This window comes from Aethalodelphis obliquidens, unplaced genomic scaffold (assembly GCF_003676395.1).
Source record: "Aethalodelphis obliquidens isolate GAN/ISIS:26980383/991018 unplaced genomic scaffold, ASM367639v1 scaffold1, whole genome shotgun sequence".
Taxonomy (NCBI): Eukaryota; Metazoa; Chordata; class Mammalia; order Artiodactyla; family Delphinidae; genus Aethalodelphis; species Aethalodelphis obliquidens.
This window is the reverse complement of record NW_020837945.1, coordinates 29202670-29224519: the sequence shown is the minus strand read 5'-3', so window position 1 is coordinate 29224519 and position 21850 is coordinate 29202670. Positions and strand designations below refer to the sequence as shown.

The window sequence follows — 21850 nt, the reverse complement described above, 5'->3', positions numbered from 1 at the left end:
CACCATGTGTCTGATCACCATGTGTCTGATAAGAATAAGTGATGAATCATACGTATATGTGTGCATGGGTATATACATATATACACAATTCTAAGCAATTTAAAGTAATAAAATATTATGGGGTGATATTATTAGTTATTACAACGCATTCTATCAGTGTTCAAAATTAGGTGGAAAGTTTCTTCTCTTCTTCTAACTCTTGTAGTAGCTAGATGTATCACATGAACAAGTTATTTAGTTTCTTTCATATTCGGCATCTCCCTCCATAGAATGAATGAATTAGAATATGACACCAGAGATCCATTTAATATTTAACAGTTTAAGACTCACTGCATAGAAAATTTATACTATTTAGATTATCCTCCAAAAGCTCAAGAAAACATATTTTACAAAACAAAAAGATACTAAATTCTACTTACTCAAAGAGCCTTGGCTCTTCAACCATTCCAAGTTGGTTTAATAATTTAAATGTAATACAGCCATCCTTCATTGTTTTATCCAGAACAATTATACTGAGAACAAAATAATAGGCTACAAAACAAAAATATGGAATGCAATTCATGTTATTTTTTAACTTTGGTTTGGTGGAGATATGCATGTAAATATATATTTATGTAATCTAGGCATATATAATATCTGCAAATAATATTGAGAGGCACTCATTTGGTACATATGTAATATATTTTACCTATTGTTAATCTTTTTTTAACATTTATTTATTCGGCTGTGCCGGGTCTTGGTTGTGGCATGTGGCCTGCAGGATCTTTAGTTGTGGTATGCGAACTCTTAGTTGAGAATTCTTAGTTCCTTGACCAGGGATCAAACCAGGCCCCCTGCATTGGGAGCACGTAGTCTTAGCCACTGGACTACCAGGGAAATTCCCTCTTGTTAATTTTTAACTGGTCTTGAAAATGAGGAATAAAAGCTTGCCAGACAGTCATGGGTATGGTGAAAAGTTGGTCAAATAATTAGTAAATACTAACTTGTCTGCAAATCGAAAAATATCAGAATTTAGGTCAATTAAACAATTTTTCTCTATCAATAGCACATCTAAGGTAAATATGATAAGGTTCCTTAATTATCTGATTAATAGTCCTAGCTAAATTTGCTTGACAAATATAATTCCCGATTTCACTGGTTGTTTTGGAATGACTGTGAAATTAGACAGTCCTATACAGAGTGAGCTCACAGTAGTTCTTTTTCAAAATTCCTGTACAAAAAAATTGATATATCTTTCAGAGGCAAAGATGCTGAACTCATCCCTATACCCGATATTGTCTGGTGTACACAGAAATTTCTTACTCTCCGTGAATTTTCCCAGTATTGTGCAAAACTCTTGGAAGACAATGTATATAAACAGAATATGGGATAGATGAACTTTTCTTGTGAAATACATATGTACTAAAATTGTGCATGCTAGCCATTAAATGTTGCTACTCAACAGCCCAGAGTAACTTCTTGCCTATGCCAGATGCTTAGTACTACCTCAAATAAGGTAATGGATTTATAATTGACCCTCATCAATTGCTAACACAAAAGACATAAAGGAACACTTCTTACTTTGAAGTGACTGCCCAGCTTTAGATAAAATACTTTGGTTCCCTCACCCAAAATAGTGGGTGCTCATACTTGCTCAGATGATTCCTGGCAGTATGATATATTGAGATGTTACATAATAAGCCTGCCTCCTGCTACAAGTGTATAGACATTCTGGGTGTAAATTGAAAACACGACAAAGCTCAGATGAAGGAAGAGAAAATATCAGGAGACAGCAATGAAGAGAAATTAAAGGCAAGGCTTAAGAAGAACTGAAGCCCTGGATCTGCATGGGACTTGAGAACTGGGTGTAGCATGGAGACAAAGGATGAAGTGTCAATTTCCATGGTACAGCAGGAGACAACACTAAGTGATGGAGCGACAGTGAAAAACATTGCACAGTCAGGGACCTTAGCTCTCTGCTTTGTCATTGAAAGAGAAACTTGAAAAATTCTTCCTACTGGTTGTGTATGGGTCTTAAGTGGAAAAATAAATTCCTTAAGACTAAATAAAACTCCAGGTAACACAGAATTTAAATTTACAAGTCCCCATTGGTTAAGGACCTCCAAAAATTTACATGAAAAATCCTCTAGTATTATGGTAACTAAATTCTGGAAAAAATAAAATCCAACTTGTTCCTGAAGGGAGAATTTTGAAGAAGAGCAGACTGATGAGAGTTTTCTGTTAAAATGTGACATGAATCTTTATTTTGAAATAACACAAATATTTTTTTCTTTAATAGAGACTTGAACTGACCACTGAGACTAGAAAATAACAACAAATCATGCATAAATTAATAGATGGATAAATAAATACATATATACATACATAAGTTTAACCAGAAGAAAAATATAGATTATCTGCAGGGGACAATTAGACTGCTAATAAATGATAAGAAAATTATCTTAAAATGAGAGAATTAATATCTTCAAAGTACTCAATGAAAAAACTCTCAATGTAGAATTCTATTCCGGACTAAATTTACATTCCAGAGTAAGAAAAAGATAAGGACATTTTCAAGGAAACAAACAAACAAACTGAGAAACATTACTTAGTGAAAAGTCATTAAGGATCTATTTTAGCAAGATAGAAATTAAGTCCCAAAGGAAGGAGTTGGGAAGGGAGGAAAGGACAAGATAAAATGTAGAAAACTGAAATTGGTAAATATAAGTGAGCATTTGATTAATGATAATATTCATAATAATTATTTATTGTTAAATAAGTGAAATAAAATACTACTGAATATAATACTGAGGATAGAAAAGAAGACACAAGGTTTAAAGGCTCTATGAGACAAATTGTTGTTGTGAAAAAATCTGATAAAATAGTCTGTGAGGCAAAAAAAAAAATGCATTTTTATTTATGAAGCACAAAAAAAGAGCAAAGTAAAGCAAATCACCAGGAGAATATGATAATCCTGAAGCTTTATGTAGCTAAAACTCACAGTCTCAGAATACATAAAGCCAAAACCTAAACAATATAACTCCTGCTAAAATGGAAGATTTAAACAGGACTCAAATTGTCACATAGAGAAAATGTCCAAGATGTGACTGAAAATTACCCATTATACCAAGAACAAAGAAAATCACAACTCTGGTGAGAAAAGACAATCGACTAATGCCAGCACTGAAATGAATCAGAGGCTGGGATTATCTGACAAGGATTTTAAAGGAACTGTCATAAAAATCCTTCCAAGTCAGAGTCTCTTGAAAAAAAATGAAGGAATAGCAAAATCTCCGCCAAGAAATAGAAGCTATAAAAGAAAATAAAAGTAGACATTACATAAATGACAAATACCATAATGGATACAGAACTCACTGGACAGCCTCAATAGCAGAGTGGAAATGAAAGAGGATAGAAATCAGTGAACTGGAGAACAGATTGATCTGCCTGAAACTCCACCTGAAAACAGAGAGAAAACAGACTGAGAAAAAAAATGGACAGAATCTCAGGGACCTGTGGGAGTATAACAAAAGAATTATAATTAAGCTTCAGAAAACTAGAAACAAAGAAAAATCTCTTGAAAGCAGCCAAAGAGAAATGATGTGTTATCTACAGGAGAACACCAAATTGAGTTACAATGGATTTCTCATGTGAAAACACAGAAGCCAAAAGGAAGAGACACGGCATTTTTCAAGTGCTAAAAGAAGGAACTCAACTGTAAATCTTATACCCAGAAAAACTATCCTTTGAGAATAAAGGAGAAATAAAGACATTCTCAGACAAAGAAAAACTTAAAGGATTTCTCTTTAACAGACCCATTCTTAAATATTGTAAGAAGTAACACAGAGGAATTGATGAAATAAATAATCTTGGAATATCAGAAACAAAAAGGTAATAATGGGAAGAGAAGAAATATGGGTACGTACAATAAATTATCCTTATCCTTGTGAATTTATACATCATATTTGATACTTGAAGTAAAAATTATCACATGATCCGATACTCAAGACAATGATACATAAAAGTGGAGAATGTAAAATAACCTAAATGGAAGTGAAGTTCCCACGTTTCACTTGACGTGGTAAATGTTGATACCAGTAAACTGTGAAAAATCACATATGCATATTATAATTGTGGTAGACCTCCCCAAATATGTCCGTGCCCTAATCTCTGGAACCTGTGAATATGTTACCTGAAATGGCAAAGGATAATTAAGATCTCAAATGGAATTAAGATTGCTAATCAGCTGCCCTTAAAATAAAGAGGTTATCTTGAATTATCCAAGTGGGCCCAATGCAGTCCCAAAGATTGTAATCACAAACCCTTAAAGGTAGAAGAGGAAGACAGAAGAAGAGAATCAGAAAAAGAGATGTGATACAGAAGAAAGGTCAAATTGATTATTTCTTCTTTATTCTTCTTGGCAATGATTATTTTAGATATTCTAGGGTATGTACTTTTCAATATAAATTTAAAACAAGGTTGTCTGTGTTTAAAGGAACAAACAGAACTATAAAACTGTTAGAAAAAAGTTGGGGGTGAAAATCTTCAGGACCTAGGGCTCAGCAAAGAATTCTTAGATACCGAAAGCATAGTCCATGAAAGGAAAACATGATAAATTAGACCTCATCAAAAGTAAACACTTTTGCCCTTGTGAAAGCCCTTGTGAAGAAGATGAAAAGACAGTCAAGTTTCAGACTGGGAAAAAATAATTGCAAACCAAATCTTCAACAAGGAAACAAGGACTACTATCAAAAATATATAAAGAATCCTCAAAACTCAATAGTTAAAAAAACTCCAATTGGAAAATGAGCAAAAGACACACTTCACCAAAGAGGATATACAGAGAAGATACACAATCTCATAAGCCATTAAGGCAACAAAGATTAATACCTCAACAAGGCATCACTATATACCTATCAGGAGGGATAATTTTTTTAAATAATGACAACACCAAATGCTAGTAAGAAGTCACTCATTATATCACTCATACTTTGCTGCAGGTAATGTAAAATGGTCAGCCACACTGAAAAACACTTTCTCAATTTCTTATAAGGTTAAATGTACAATTAACTTCTGACCCAGCATTTGTATTCCTGGGCCTTTCTAACAGAGAAATGATAACCTAAATTCACACAAAAACTTTTATACAAATATCCACAGCAACTTTAATCATAATAGCCAAATCTAAACACATGCCTAATGTCCTACAAGAGATGAGTGATTAAACAAACTTCAGTACGTACGTACTGTGGAATACTACTCAGCAATAAAACGGAATGAATTATTGATACATGCTGAATGAACCTCCAGAGAATCATGCTGACTTTAAAAAGGCCAATTAAAAGGTCACATAGTGAACGATTCCCTTTATATAACATTTTCAAAATGGCAAAATTTTAGGAGTGTATTAATGGATGTCAGGGATTAGAAACAGCAGGACAAGAAGCTGGTATATATGGCTATAAAAGTGCCACCCAAAGGGTCTGGTAGTGATGGAACTGTCCAATATCTTCACTGTGGTGATAGATACAGAGCCCTATATGATGATTAATTTGTACAGAGCTAAACACACACACACACACACACACACACACACACACACCAGTGAGGAAATATAAATAAAATGGATGGATTCTAGCAATATCAGTATCATGTGGTAATGATATTACATTTATTCTATAGTGCTACAAAATTTTACCACTGAAGAAAACTGAATAAATTGTACACAGGATCCCTCTGCATTATTTCTTATATCTGCATGTGAATCTAAATTTTAATTCAATAAAAATTTTAAATTAAAAAATGGATGAGCCCAATTCTGAATGACAGGGCACATCACAAATGTTTAAAGAGTATCTTAAAAATTGATAATAACTTTGACTGCAAAACATCTGCAATAACTGACCTAAAATATTTTAAAATAATAAGAGTCTATTTTAAATATTTATTCCCCAGTAACCAAGATCAATGGCAGTGACTGGAAACTTATTTCATAAGATTCTTCATATCATAGGATTTGCTTTTATTTATAAAGCACTTTAAGATCTTGCTCTCCAAACAGAATAATTTTACTTTTTTAAATAGCTCCTCATAAATCTAATTAGTTATTACATTTCTGAGATTCTCTTCTGTTCTTCAAATTTTTTCCTCTTGTCTAAATATATTGGGAAGATTATTATTTACTTGCATATTTTTGTATTTATATAATTTAGTTTCAGTTTCTGAAAGGGTGGTAATAGTGTAGACAGATGTCTTAAACTCTGTAAGCTGACATAACTCTAAACGTGGGAAGAAGAATCATGGAAATTGGGGGTAAAAAAAAAAAGACCTTGATTTTTTTGGAAGAATATTACCCAAAGCATATGCTCATTTTATTCAAAAATTAAGTCCTTATTTGAATTTGTATAACTGGCTCTAACAAAATTTAAAGTTCCTTGAAAGTACATTTTGAGATTTGAATTTTGAATAAAAATATGAATTACTATATAAAACTAATCAATTGTTCATTTGTTAAAAATGTTAACTTACTACAGAATGGATTTGTGCCAACAGTATCCAAAAACACAGTGGTCCTGAGAGTTCTGTTCTCTATTCTCTCTTTTAAAACATCTTTCCATAGCTCAGTTTGATAACCTGAGATTTGAGAAATAGAATATTAGTAATTGGACTTTTATCAAATAACATACAAAAATATCAAATCACTAAAAGAACTAAAGGATCAATGTATTATGATAATTATTATAATTTATGAATTTTTATAATTAAAAAATCATTTTTCAAATAATTTCACATTCTATTTATTTCAACTACAGTAACAACTCTTAAATTCAAGATTCACAAATAAATCTACTCCCTGGAAACCTTATCAGAGCTTTGCACATGCCATATAGTTAAAGTCCATTTGTATAAGTTTTTACTATTACAAATGCAGAATTTTACTTGAAACTCTTTTCAGTTAATTCAGCAGAATAAATTGATTAGATAAAACTTGAACACAGAATTTAGCTCCATGAGCACAGCCTTCAATTATCCTATATACACATTCATACAGATACAGTACGCATATGTATACATTATATATACAATGTATATATTATAGATAGCATCTATGTACACTATATATTGTATGTATAATATATATTTCAGATACAAACAATATTTGTACATACAGAATATATAACATATACACACACACATATTTAATATGCTTCCTACTTCATGTATGTGTCTGTTTCCACACTGCTACCTCCGAATTCGAAATTTGAATGCAGTAGAAAGAATACTGAATTGAAAATTCAGAGATTTAACTCCCGTTTTCACTTGTGCCCTTCAGCAATCCATATGTTCACACGGGGTCACAATTTCCTCATTTATATGGAAAAGCAACGGGACCAGAAAAGCAATCCCCGACATGAGGACTGAAGAAAACTAATCCCACAAGATATTTTGTGGACAGAAGGGGTCTATGAGGAAATAAGTCATGCAAAGCCTGCATATTGCCTGCCTCTTTTAGCAATTCTCTAGTATATTAGTATAAACCTCCTGTGAAAGAAAACCGCAGGAGGCTGTTTAATTCAGCCTTTGTAATTGCTACCCATTTCATTGAGGTTACTTGGCTTTGGAAACATTTCTGGTAGAGCCTATCAAGATACTGATCAGATGTCTACATGCCCATGACACGCTTGGGGTCTGGTATTGTCTTTGGCAAACCCTGAACAAACAGCCTCTGAGATTCTTTCCAGCTCTAACATTCTATTTTTTATATGGATTCTTTTTTTCTCTATAATTTCCCACTGGCAGGCTTTAGTTATCAAAAGTTGCAACACTTAACTGCTCTTAAGTTTATTGATTTAGATGGTGTGAACCATGCGTGATTCATATCTACTTGCTAATAGCAAATGAAAAGCTAACCATGGTTCACACCTCTTCACTTGTTAAGAATTCCCTTAAAAATACAAACTAACAAACAAACAAAACCCTCAGTACCACTAAGAATGCACAAGTTTCTTTCTTTAGTGGAAATATAGATGGATGCTAAAGAGTGAGATCCTTTTGTGAATCAAGAACAAGTATCATCATGAGACGACCAAATGCGCCCACAACATGGAACACAGAAAGGAGGTTGACCAAGTTCCTCTCACTAAGAATCTGAAAAATATTTAGTAGGAAATAACTATTTTCTCTGTTCCACAGAAAATTTTTCCATAAAATGTTAATAGCATATTCACAAGTAAGTATGAAAGCTTCCAGCAGAAAATACTAACAAAATTACATGTTCATTTTCCACAAAGAAGTATAGTAAGTATGATAATCTCTCTTACCTAGTTTAGGACACGATTTTTCCTTAAAGTCGGCACAATCCACACATGAACCAGTCTTGTAATCTTTGTACGAATGACAAGGAAATGAAATAAAATTGCAGCTTGTTTCCAAAGCTGCCATGAATAAGTAAACTGCTCTCTGATGGTCGCATTTAATAAATTCAAGTCCTTAAGTGTTCAAAGTCAAGCAGTTAGATGTATTAAGCCAAGTTCAAGTAAGTTTGAAAAAAAAATATTAAGTTCTACCTAATGCTGTGCACTGTATGAATATCAAAGTGCTGACTACAATGCAGTTTTATCTCAGGCACCTAAACAAATGTTACCATTTAAAACTTATATGTAATGTGCCTTTTACATGAGATTTATTAGAAATTTTTCTAAAGTAATAACACAGCAAAAATGTTTAATTTCAATTATTCAACAAACTCTACACACAGTGCTACCATATTTAATAACTAGTGTACACATATCTCCCTTCTAAACTCTCACGCTTAACATTTCTATTCAGTGTCAGAGATGAATGTGAAACAAGGTGACATTAAAACTTTATCATGTCTCTTTCCTTTCCTAACTTCTCACATCCCTATCCCTTTAACCAAACTTCTCTAGTTGCAGTGGCCTTTAATGATGTGGTACGTGACTGGTTGCCACTGTAGACCTCAGAACATTTTTTTGCCATAGCTCTGAAGTGAGCCAAATTCCACACCTGGAGATGTTGCTCAGCTATTTATGTACAGAATAACCAAGTGCAGAAGTTCATAAATCTGTGTTTGTACAATACTATGGTAATGGTAAAAATTAAATCCTGAAGCCAAACTTGTGTTATATAACTTTGCTATACATGCTTCTTCATTGACTTATAACTTCTCCTAATGTTTAAAATGATAAACTAAAACTGTTGAGACTATAATGTAATAGGTTTCACCCATAACCAAATGGGATGTCTACTGGTAACATTTATGAACCGAGAAGGATCACATTAAACCATTTTCCACCAATAACTCCTGAATCATGAGCAATGGTGATAAAAAAAATCTTGCCCCCAGATTAATAAGGGAAAAAAGTAAACTGATTTTCTTTCATTATTTTGACTCATGCACAATTTATTCTAAAATACTATTGGTATACCTGAAAAAATTGATTTAGGACAGCCAGGTTGCTTTTTCCCTCCATTTGGATAGAAATCTATATGTCCCAAGGGTTCTTTAATGCCTAAACCTGAGAAGAAAAGCGCCCAAGAATCACAAAGTAAATATAATCACGTCAGCAACACTTATGTAAAACAAAATCTCCTATAAAATCCTTTGAAAGTGACTCAAAATTTGAATTGAAAATAAGATAAATGCTATTTTTTAAAAGCTGAGTTTTTCTGGTATTAATTCCTCAATTAATTCCTCATGCAAATTATGTTTCATTAATTTAACACATTTACATGTGATCAGTTTATTATGGGTCCATCACAGTTCTTTGTGCTATGAATATATAAGTGAAAAAGGAAAATAGAGCAAAAATCCTTATCATAGTGGAAATTACATCCTAATGGGAGAAAGACATAATAAACAAGTAAAAATACAGTATGTCAGATAATAATAAGTGCTGTAGAGAAAAATTAAGTAGAATAAGGAACAGTGAATGCCTAGTGAGTGTGTTAGGTTGCACTTTTAAGTAGTTTGGTTGGGGAATTTCCCACTGAGGAGGTGAGAATTGAGCAGAGATGTGAAGGATGTGAGCAACGCAGTGAGTCAAGAAGGTATCTGTGTGCACATGGAGTATTCAAAGAATCCAGGTTAGCTGGTGTATTGCGTGAGAAAGAGCATTGGAGGAAATGAAGCCAAGTCATTTAGGATCTTTTAGGTGAGTGTGATCATTCGCTCTCATTCTGGATAATAATGTGTAGGATTTGGTGCTAGACTCACTAACTGGAAAAATCGAACGCTGCTTCTGCTGGAACAAGTTGTGTCAGAGTGACACGAAACATGTAGCTATGATTTAAGAGTTTCTGTATACACTTGTCCATTGATATCCATGGGATATTGGTTCCAAGACTCCCCCCGCCAGTCTCCTGCCCTCCCACACGGACACCAAAATCTGAGGATGCTCAAGTCCCATATATAAAATGGCGCAGCACAGTCGTCCCTCTGTGCCCAAGAGTTCCACATCCGCAGATACGGACGGCCAACTGTATCTGTAGAGCCTTGGGGCACCAGGGAAGATGCAAGTTCTGGGTGCATTACCACTATGGGATCTATAACCCAGGGGAGCCATAGGAAGGAAAGAGGTTAGCAAGCTCAGAATATTCAGGACTGCGGTTAGATATAAAATCTTGCTGCCAAGTAAGATTGCAATGCTTTGGGTTGGGGTACAAGAAATTGCCTACAACATAATGAACTCTTGAGAGAGATCAGCAATAGATTCAGTACAATGAAGATAAATACTTGGGTCTGACGGTACGGATTAAGTTGCAGTTAGTTGATTTAGTTCTAGTATGTATCGGAACACGATAACAGCTAGTGAGGTGTTAGCAGGGCATGAGGACACTGGGCAGGTACATTACAGGGGAGGGGATACAGCATATAAGGAAAGACAAAGGACACCTTACATGACTTCCTTAGAACTCCCTGGAATCCAGGGAAGCATATGTATGATTTGATTGTGACAGTGGTGAGGGTATGCTAACCAATTCCTCTACATTCCATTATCCACTTAGCTTGTGGAATTTTAGTAAGGAAGGACAGTCTTCTAAATATAACCCAAAAAAAGTCCAATAATTTTGGAGATCTTTACAATTTCCTCCTATCTGAACTCAACATAGAGTTCCAAGACTAGGGTGTTTCAGGTTTAGAGCCATCATTTTCTCCAATCTGCTTCTGAAGTAAAATCAAACCAAGAAGACTGCTCAGGAATCAGGAAGAAGCAAAAGATATTTATTATTACAAGCAGCCCTTGATTCAGGCATGTCATTTCCCTTTTATCAGATGGAAGGGGCAGGGCAGCTTGGTCTGCTTAGGCCATTCATTCTTTTGATTTCAAGAAGGGTGGGGAGAGCAGATATGGCTTTCTAATTTTCTTTTTATTGTAAAATATAAAACCTACATGCAGAAAAGAACATAAAACTAAAGATTAATTAATGAATATAAAGCAAATAGCCACTTAGCTACCACACCCATGTCAGGAAATAGAACCTAGAAACTCCCAGTGTGACCTTAACCCAGTAACTAGCTTCTTACTTTTCTATAAAACTAAGAACCATGTTTACTTTTAATTTTTTTTTTCTTTTTTGCTATTGCTATTCTTTACCTTCCATGGATGCCTCTAAAACAATATATTTTAGATTAGCTCATTTTGGAAATATATTTGTATTCATATTTGTATCTGGCTTCTTTCAATTATCAGTATATTTGTGATATTAAACCACATTGTCAGGTGTAAATGTAGTCATTCATTTGTAATCATTCATTGCTATATAGTATTTTATTGAATGAACATACTACAACTTATTTATCCATTCTGTTGGTGGACATATGTTGTTTCAAATTTGGGGTTAATATGTATTAATACTATGAACATTCTTGAACACACACATCAATGCATATGTGAAGGAATATCTGTTGGTTTTATACCTAGGAGTAGAATTGCTGTGTTATAGAATATGAATATCTTCAATTTTAATAAATAATCCTAAATAATTTGCCAAAGAGGTTGTACCAATTTACGCCCTACCAACAACATGTGAACATTTCTGTTATTCTACATCCTCTCCAATAAATGGTCTTGTAAGGCTTTCTAATTTTAGTCATTCTGGTAGGCATGTGCTGTTTCACTGGGGTTTTAATTTACATGTTTCTGCTCACTGAAGATTTTAAGAACTTTCCATTGCCTAGTTGGAATTTCTCTTTTGTAAAATGTCTGTTCAAGTCTTGATTTTTTTTAATTAAGTTGTATTTTTCTTTATTACTGATGTATAGTGCTTACTTATCTCTTTTCCTGTTTTGCCTTGCTGTTAGCTTTCATAAAGTGTTCTTTAGTGAAGTTCTCAATTTTAATATAATCAGACATCTTAATGTTTGAATTTGGCTTATGCTTTTTCATGCACACTGAAGAAAAATGTTATGTTATGAAGATTTTTTAAATAATATCTTGTAATATGTTTATTGCTTTTCCTTTCACATTTATACACACCATAGGAAAAGAATTTTTGTGTTTTATGGGAGTTAGAGACCTTTTTATTTCATTTTGAGTTTTCAGTTGACTGACACAGAACCACTTATCAGAAAGTCTACAAATAACAAATGTTAAGAAAAGGGAACCCTCGTACATGGTTGGCGGGAATGTAAATTTGTGCAGACACTATGGAAAACAGTATGGAGGTTCCTTAAAAAACTAAAAATAGAACTACCATATGATCCAGCAATTCCACTCCTGGGTGTATATCTGGAATAAATGAAAACACCAATTTGAAAAGTTACATGCTCCCCAGTGTTCAAAACAGTACTATGTACAACAGCCATGACATGGAAGCAACCCATCAACAACTGGATTAAGAATATGTGAATGGAATATTATTTAGCCATAAAAAATGAAATATTGACATTTGCAGCAACATGGATTGATCTAAAGAATATTATGCACAGTGAAATAAGTCAGACAAAGAAAAACAAATACGATATTACTTATAAGTGGAATCTAAAATATAATACAAATAAATGTATATACAAAATAGAAACAGACACACAGACATAGAAAACAAATTTATGGTTACCAAAGGGGAGAGAGCAGGAGGAGGGACAAATTAGGAGTATGGGATTAATACATCAAACAGATAAGCAACAGGGTTTACTGTATAGCACAGGGAATTATACCCAATATCTTGTAATAACTTATAGTGGAATATAATCTGTAAAAAAAAAAAGAGAAACACTATCCTGTATACCTGAAACTAACACAATATTGTAAATCAACTATTCTTCAATTAAAAAAATGAAACCCAGAAAAAAAAAGAATCATTTTCACACCGTCCAGCAGTACCAAACTCATAATAAATGTAATAAGTCCCATAACTCTGTTTTCTTTTTTTGTGTGTGTGGTACGCTGGCCTCTCACTGCTGTGGCCTCTCCCATTGCGGAGCACAGGCTCCGGACACGCAGACCCGGCGGCCATGGCTCACGGGCCCAGCCGCTCCGCGGCATGTGGGATCCTCCCAGACCGGGGCACAAACCCGCATCCCCTGCATCGGCAGGCGGACTCTCAACCACTGCGCCACCAGGGAAGCCCTGTTTTGCGGTGTTTTTTTTTTACTGACTTTTTGGTCACCCTTACACTAATGACACTGTCTCCACTATTACCATTTCATAAGACTTGATATCCGGAAGCACATGTCTTTGCACTTTTTTCTTCTTCAAGAACACTTTAACAGGGGCTTCCCTGGTGGCGCAGTGGTTAAGAATCCACCTGCCAATGCAGGGGACTATGGGTTCGAACCCTGGTCCGGGAAGATCCCACATGCTGCAGAGCAGCTAAGCCTGTACGCCAGAACTACTGAGCCTGCGCTCTAGAGCCCGCTAGCCACAACGACTGAAGCCTGTGTGCCTAGAGCCCGTGCTCCGCAACAAGAGAAGCCCCCAGTCGCCACAAGTAGAGGAAGCCCGCACGCAGCAACAAAGACCCAACACAGCCAAAAATGAACAAATAAATTAATTTAAAAAAAAAGAATAATAACACTTGACCCTTTGCATTTCCATATTAATTTTATAATTAGCTTGTGAGGTTATTTAAAAAATATTGGCTTTTGACAAAGATTGCATTGAATCTGTAGGTCAACTTGCAAAAATTGACATGTATACAACACTCACATTCATAATGTGTGGTTTAGTTCCTTTTTATTTTGGTCTGCAATGTTTTGTGGTTTTCTGCGTAGAGCACTTGCACAATTTTCTTAAGAGTTATTTCTAGATTTTATCTTATTAAAATGGTATAATTCTAAAGTTTTATTTGCTAACTCTTATTGCTGGTTCCTAGAAAGAATTGAATTTTGTATATATAGCTTATATTCAACAACCTTGCTAAATTTTCCTGTGAATTCTAATTATCTGGAGATTCTTTGGGGTTATCTATGTATGCAAACATATCATCTGAAAATGATTTTATATTTTTATATCTTTTAATACTTTTCTCCCCTTACTGCACTTAAGACATCCAGTAAAATGTTGCTTCAGAATGACTAGACTAGGCATCCTTTTCCAGTTCCCAGTCTCAGAAAGAAAGTCTTCCAAATTCCATCATCAACGTGACATTTTCTACAGATTTTTGAATAGATATATTTTAACAGATTGTGGAATTTTACTTCTTTTCCCAATTTTCCAGTTTTTGCCATACATAAATTCTCCCTAAAGCTTTTTCTTCATTTGATTGAGATTATTAAATGAATTTTCTCCCTTATTCTTTTGCTAAGATGAATTAAGAAACTGATTTTTGAATGTTAAACTACATTTGCTTTTTGATAATAAATCCAAATGGATGTGATTCAGTACCAATTTTATATGCTGCTGGCTTACTAATTTTATATTTTATGCAGAATTTTTGCATCTATGATTATTACAGAGAATGTCCAGCAAACTGTCTTTTCTGCAATGTCTTTCTCAACTTTTGACATTAAGTTTGTGATGGCTTTCTAAAAAGGTTGCAAACCATTTCCTATTTATTTGTTATTATCTGAAGGTGTTTGTGAAACAGTGGTCTTATTTATCACTTAATTGTTTGGTAGAGAACAAAAACTTGCCTGGGAATTCACTCTGATGGAAGGCTTTAAATTACAGTTTCTATTTTATCAATAGTTAAAAAACTCTTCAGACTTTCCCTTTTCATTTGTCAGTTTGGTAAATGCTTTTGCTTTTCATAAGAATTTTTATATTTCATATATCATACCATATGGTCATATATTTTCTTTATTTGCAAAATATTGTTCATTACATTGCTTTGTGATGATTTTAATATCTATAGTATCTGTAACACTATCTCCTTTATTATTATTGATATTAGTTGTGTTTTCTCTCCTTGTCCTTTCTGTTTTCTTCTCTCCAAGGACTCATTACTCTGGAGGGTGATATATAAAGTTCAAGCATTCTATGTTCCTTTCATTTTATTGAAAGAAGGTAAAAATGACATAGTTTTAAATAATTAATGTTGTCTTTTTAAAGTGCAAATTTTTGGCTTTTTATATCACTTCTAATTGATATTTTTATTCCATTTTTGTATATTTATCATCAACTTCTTAATATCTATGGGTATGTTTTATGTTTAATTCCCCAAGATAGATGCTTAGATGATTGATTTTCAGCCTTTTAAGATATCTGTAACTGGACATTTATTTCTAGTCATGGCTTTTGCTGACTCCAACAAATTTTAATATGTAGTAACTTTAATACTATTGAATCAAAATATTTTATATTTCCATTATTATTTATTCTTCCCTCATTAGTTATCTAAAAATATGTTTCTTCTAAAAATATATGGATTTTCTACTTATATTTTTCTTATTTATTTATAGTTTAATTGCTTTGAATATAGAGAATACTACCTTTTATGCTTCCCCCTCTATGAAAATTTTGAGAATATTTTTAAGGCCCAGTGTATAATGTTTCTCTAAAATACCCATGGTGCTTTAGAAGAATGTATATTCTCCAGTTGTTGGGTATAATGTTTTATAAATGTCCATTAGATCAATTTTTCTAATTAAAATCTCCCACTATGATTGCGCAGTTGCTTTTCTTTCTGCAATGGGATAGTGTAAAGTTTGCTTTATGTAATTTTAAGCCATGTTATTAGGTATATACAAACTATCTTCCTGATGAGTTGAAAGTTTTATAATTTTAAGCCTTTCTATGTTTCTACTAATTTTGAGATAAAATTATTTTAGTCTAAGTTAATGTATGTAGATTCACCACCTTTTGGTGGATAATATTTGCATATCAATGTTCTACTTTCACATATTCTGCTTCCTTACTGTTATATATGTCTTTAATAAATAACACATAATTGAATTTTTGTCTTTTTAGCTAAGTGTGACACCATATTTTAATTGAATCTAATAGGCTAAATTTCATTTAGGCTATTTACATTTAATGGTATAGCTGGGTTTAATTTTACCATCATATTATTTACTTCTATTTACTTTGTCTGATCTTTATGATTCTTTCTCTCCTTTCTTGCCTTCTTTTGGACTTAAAAAAATTATTCCCTTTTGTCCTCCGTTGCTTTGGAAGTTATATACTCTTTTACTCTTTTCTTTTTGGATACCTAGAGATTTAACAGAAAGCCTTGATTTATAAATACCAACTGTTGACAATTACTTTTAACCTTTCTTCCATACAATTAAAGGAACAAAAAATGCTTGAACTTCAGTTAACAGCCCCCAAAATATGCTATTTTTGTAATATATTTTAATCCTCTCTATATATTCCAAATTTCGTAAAACAATGTGTTTTATGCCATCAACATCCATTTAGATTGAACTGTATTTTACCATTTTCAATAGTCTTCCTTCCTGAATAGCCATCAAAGGATAATTTTCCTTCTTTTGATGACAGTTTCTCTCAGTGTATACTTGTCTGAAACTATATAGTTTCCTTTTTTTTTTTCCTGAAACAGATTGGGATACTAGGCAGCTGTTTTCTTTCACCATATTGGAAATATAACTCTATTCTTTCCTAGCTTCCACTGTTTCTGTTGAGAAACTAGTTATAATTTGGGTCATTTTTTATTCATTTAATTTTATGCTGTATGCTTTGTTGTGGTCTTTTCTGTAACTCTACTATCATGTGTCTCAATGAGGACGTCTATTTATTCACATTGGAATTAACTGCATTCCAATTTTTTTATTGATTATAATTCCTCAGTTTTTAGAAATTCTGAGATATTATCTTTAGATATCATTTCTGTCCCATTTTTCTCTCCTTTTATTTTGAATTTGAATGAAACATGATTGACCTTCTCACTATTTATCCTATGTACCCCTTACCTCTCTGTATGGTCTGCTCTCTGATTTTTGCTCCGTATTGTACCCTTTTACTTTATTCTAGAAACAGACTTCTCACCTATTTTCCAAGTCACTCGCTTTCTCTTTTTACCTGATTCAAAATTTCTGTTCAACCCATTCAATAATTATTTTATTTTTTAAGTTAAAAACTTTTTATTATTTTTATCAAATATAATAGGTCATATTTATATTTAAATGTCATTCTCTGCTGATATTTGCGGGCTTATCTTATCTCTTTGAAAATATTAAGCACGTTTTAGCCAGTGTATAATAATTCCAATAGTTGCAGGCCTATGGGTCTGTTTCTGCTGATTATTGTTTCTGTTGGTTCTCATGCACGTTTCTTGCTTCAAGTGTACCTGGCTATCTTTATTTGGATGCTGGACATTTAAAAATATATTTATAGGGCTTCCCTGGTGGCGCAGTGGTTGAGAGTCTGCCTGCCGATGCAGGGGACGCGGGTTCGTGCCCCGGTACAGGAAGATCCTACATGCCGCAGAGCGGCTGGGCCCATGAGCCATGGCCGCTGAGCCTGCACGTCCGGAGGCTGTGCTCCGCAATGGGAGGGGCCACAACAGTGAGAGGCCCGCGTACCGCAAAAAAAAAAAAATAAATATATATATATATATATTTATAAAAATAATTTGAGACCAAGGATGATGTGATCTTCCTACAAAAAAGGACTATTATTGGCTTCTATCAGGTACCTAGCAGGTCCAACAATCCAAGAGCTCCTTAAACAAAACACAATAAATGAGATTTTTCTGGCAACTTCAGATTATTAAAAGCTTTTCTAGAGATTATAAAAAGGCTGGTTTATTTCAAGTTTACCTTTATTCCTATAGCGCTACCCTTTGGGGTCCTAAAAAGTAGTATAAGATGTTTTACAAGCCTCATATGAGGGTTTCAAAAACACTTCCCATATTCTCTACACCAGAGGAAAGTGACTCCAAATTACCAGTTCATCTCCCTGGAATTTTTCTGTCTTCTGGATATTAGACTGGTAATTTTTTCCTGATATCCCAGCAGGAATGTTTGTTCAAATTACCTAATCAACAATTATGAAAGGCAACATAGCTTCCTTAACATATACAACTGAAAAAGGACAAGAATTACTGGCAAGTAGAAAATGCACTCATAGGTTAGTATTTAAGGAAAGGGCAGTATCTCATTCAGAGATTCCTTGAGACAGGTGAATATGCAGTATCAAAAATCTGTGTTCCTCATTTGTGATAGTCATAAAAAGATCAGTTAAAGGTGCCAACTATGTGGCATCTAGTGGAAAGTTAGATTTGATAAGCTGAGTCATCAAAAGATATTAAGAATATAAGACAATCCAAACAGTTTATTAGGAAAAGTCAAAAATGCAAACAAAAACAATAAAAAGTATGAAGAGCCAATTCAAAAGGCCATAAGCAGAATTGAAGTTGGAATTTCAAAAAGAAGAGTTCAAAGTTGCAGGGTAATTGGCACTAGGTGTGCTGTGTGTGGGAATGTTAAGCTGATATACAGGGCTAGAGAAAGAAAACGTGAAAGGTTGAGGGTATCAGAACTATGAGACTTTAGGCACTGACTCTCTGTATGATGTAGATGAACTTAGATTCCAAATAAAGAGCATAATTGTTCTGATTATAGGCTCAGCCCATGGGCATATAGACAAAGAATTTGAAAAATTGTCATCTATGGCATTAATGGTATTTATATATCTCACAGAATCATTGGTATGGATCACCACAGGGTAAATTCAGAATAATATGGGAGAAAATAAATTACCTGGACCAAAGAGAAAATAAACCTGAGGAAACAGGGAGTTGGGAGCAGTCTTTGGGTCACTTCCTCCTGTCTCTGCCTTAGCACTATATCCTCCCCATGCACCCCAACCAAACACATGTAAATTTCCAGTTAATTTGAGCAGCATACTGGTGAAGTGCAGATTTTGGAATCAGAAGATTCTATTTCAAATTCTGACTCTGCCTCCTACTGGCCTTGTCACCTTGACCTGAGCCTCTTCTCCATTTGTAAAAGGGGGATGATAACGTTTACTTACTCATGGGGACTTAGGAGAATTCCATAATTAATTCACATAAAGAACTTGAAGTGCCTCGTATATAGGAAGTACTCAATAAATATTAGTACCATCAGTTTCAACTCAGGAAGGGGATCTGGGCCATCTAAAATATTACCTGAAAGTGTCTGTCCAATGCACTCTGGTTAAAACGATCAATAGTCGGTTAGACATTTTGAGGAAAATAATTAAAAATCTTTAGGGAAAAGTACTCTCTCTGTGCCTGAAGATCTGTGCTGAGTTTGAGTTGACATACAACAAAGTGATAAAATGATGAGAGAATGGTAATCTAAATGCATCAGGAACATTAAGCATGAGGGAAGTTGTAATCAAATCAATAAAATGTTAATAACATGAAAAGGATGAAGTATATTTTTTTTTATCAAATTTCAGTTTTTTTAGGATGACATGACATTTCTTGAAACCTGAAAGAGGAAAGCTGAAGGCAAAGAGTTCCATTGGACACCACAGGTTTTCACTAACTCCAAGAAATGTTGCTTGTGGGAAATATAATCACTATATAATTACACTCTTATCACTTCATCCACTACTCTCTCTTATTAAGTTTTCCTGTTCCCCAGTGTCTACATCTCCTTTCCTATTTTCAAATAATTAAGCAATAAATCCTACGTTGTTACCATTGGTATCAGTGTGTATGACATCCACAATATGTGCATCAGTGTAATCTAATTTGCCATTTGATGGTTTTCCAGAGAATTGTGGTCCAGCAGGGTCAAGACCTGAAATTCAAGAAAGAAGCTATTAATCTATTAATCAAGTCATACTACAGAGTTCAGTAGGTCATATGCTTGCATTATTATTACATTATAAACATAATGAGCCTATACAGTTTTAGCTTAAACCTATCCAAAAACAAATCCAACAATAAATGAAATTAGATGAATAGCAAGTATCTTCTTTATTTGAATAATCTTTTTTCCAGTCTTCAGAGTTCATCAGTGATGTAGTGTTAAGCCACACTACAGATGCCTAGACAAAATATTGTGGGGTTTTTTTAGCATTTTTACTTAAGAAGTAATTAGGAGTACACTGATAGTATATCTCTATGTAATAGAAAGTAACTACTGCTACTGCTGAGGAGGGGAAATAATAAATACTATCCTGGTCCTGTCTCGAGCCTCATTCTGCACCAGCTCATCCTGGATCTCTCTATAGGTCTAAAATGTTAAGTGCAATTTGAGCTTGGAATAAAACATATTTATTATTAGCTTATCATTCATTTCTCACAAAAGTTTCCCGCACACACATAAGAAAAATATATTAAAAGTTTCATAAAATATGGATATTATTTCTGGTATACTTGAAATTCTCAATAAAAATTTGAAGCTCATGACCTACTGCAGTGTGTCAAAAAAGGTGGGGAGGACATGAAATGCAATGCCTTGAGAACATCTATGCAATAGGGCAACAATCATCTTAAAAAGTAAAATATAATATTGCTTTATCTCAGTACCTTCTGTTATCCCTAGTTTATTTGGCCCACATGACTGAATGAGACAGAAACTTCTCTCTTCCTATAAATTGTTCTGATGTAGAATCACTGCATTTGCTGGCTTTTTAAATCCTGATGATTGCTTGGCATGTGGAACCATTCAAACTAGACCAATATGTGAATCAACACACCTTAAAATAAAGTAGGATTACCAGCAGATCAAATTGAGCTAGTATGGTGGTTGAAAGAGAATGGACTTTGGATGCTAGAGGCCTTTGTATAAATCCTGGCTTAGCTGTTACTAACTTTTTGACGCTCCTGCATTCATTCAGTTAACCTCAACTTTCACATCCATATAATGAGAATCAAGTTAAAACTGATCAAAGTAAGTAAGGTATACTTAAGGTTTGTAAAGATCCTAAATATCTAAACAAGTTATTCACCTCTACCCTCCCTCTTTGTTAACTTAAGAATCTAGTATTAACATTTGAAATTATTACAAATCATCTATGGGAATAGATCTCAATAATTCTAAAAAGCTAAATTAACTGGGGAAGGATAGTTTTTAAATCACCACCATTCCTAAAGGGAAGCCTGAACGTCCATGTCAGCATTATTTGGTTACTAAGCTTTGTGGATGCAGTAACCTTGTTAAGGAAATACAAGGAGAACTGGGGTCCAGAATCCCTCAGGCATGGATATCAACTCCTGATCCTCCCTTCTAGTGTTCAAGTAAAATTGTTAAGAGAATTAAAATACATTAAAGTTTCTAAAATTTAAGTACATGGTAATAGGTTATCTTCTTAGTTAATACATGAAAAAAGTTTTACATTTAATGGGCTAAACTTTCCTTAGGATTGATACAATAACGTGTCCTTAAAATTCATATGGGACTGCAGAAGTTAATCATTTTCCTCTCATTTCTATATGGGTAATTTAAGTTTGGTGAAGAAATAAGTAAGACTTAAGAGTCTAACCAAACAAAGACCAGCATCTGAAT

At 33.7% G+C, this 21850-nt stretch overlaps 1 protein-coding gene across 1 annotated transcript in view; it reads right to left on the bottom strand.

Annotated features, from left to right (window-relative positions):
• The window catches only part of LIPI (lipase I), an 81162-nt gene that overhangs the window by 38043 nt on the left and 21269 nt on the right, over positions 1-21850 (bottom strand). Inside the window, exons 5-9 of the mRNA XM_027115719.1 lie at positions 20036-20137; positions 9429-9518; positions 8301-8468; positions 6508-6612; positions 420-531 (exon numbers count right to left, since the gene is read on the bottom strand). Coding sequence (XP_026971520.1) covers positions 420-531; positions 6508-6612; positions 8301-8468; positions 9429-9518; positions 20036-20137 — 577 coding nt within the window. The remainder of the gene's footprint in view (positions 1-419; positions 532-6507; positions 6613-8300; positions 8469-9428; positions 9519-20035; positions 20138-21850) is intronic.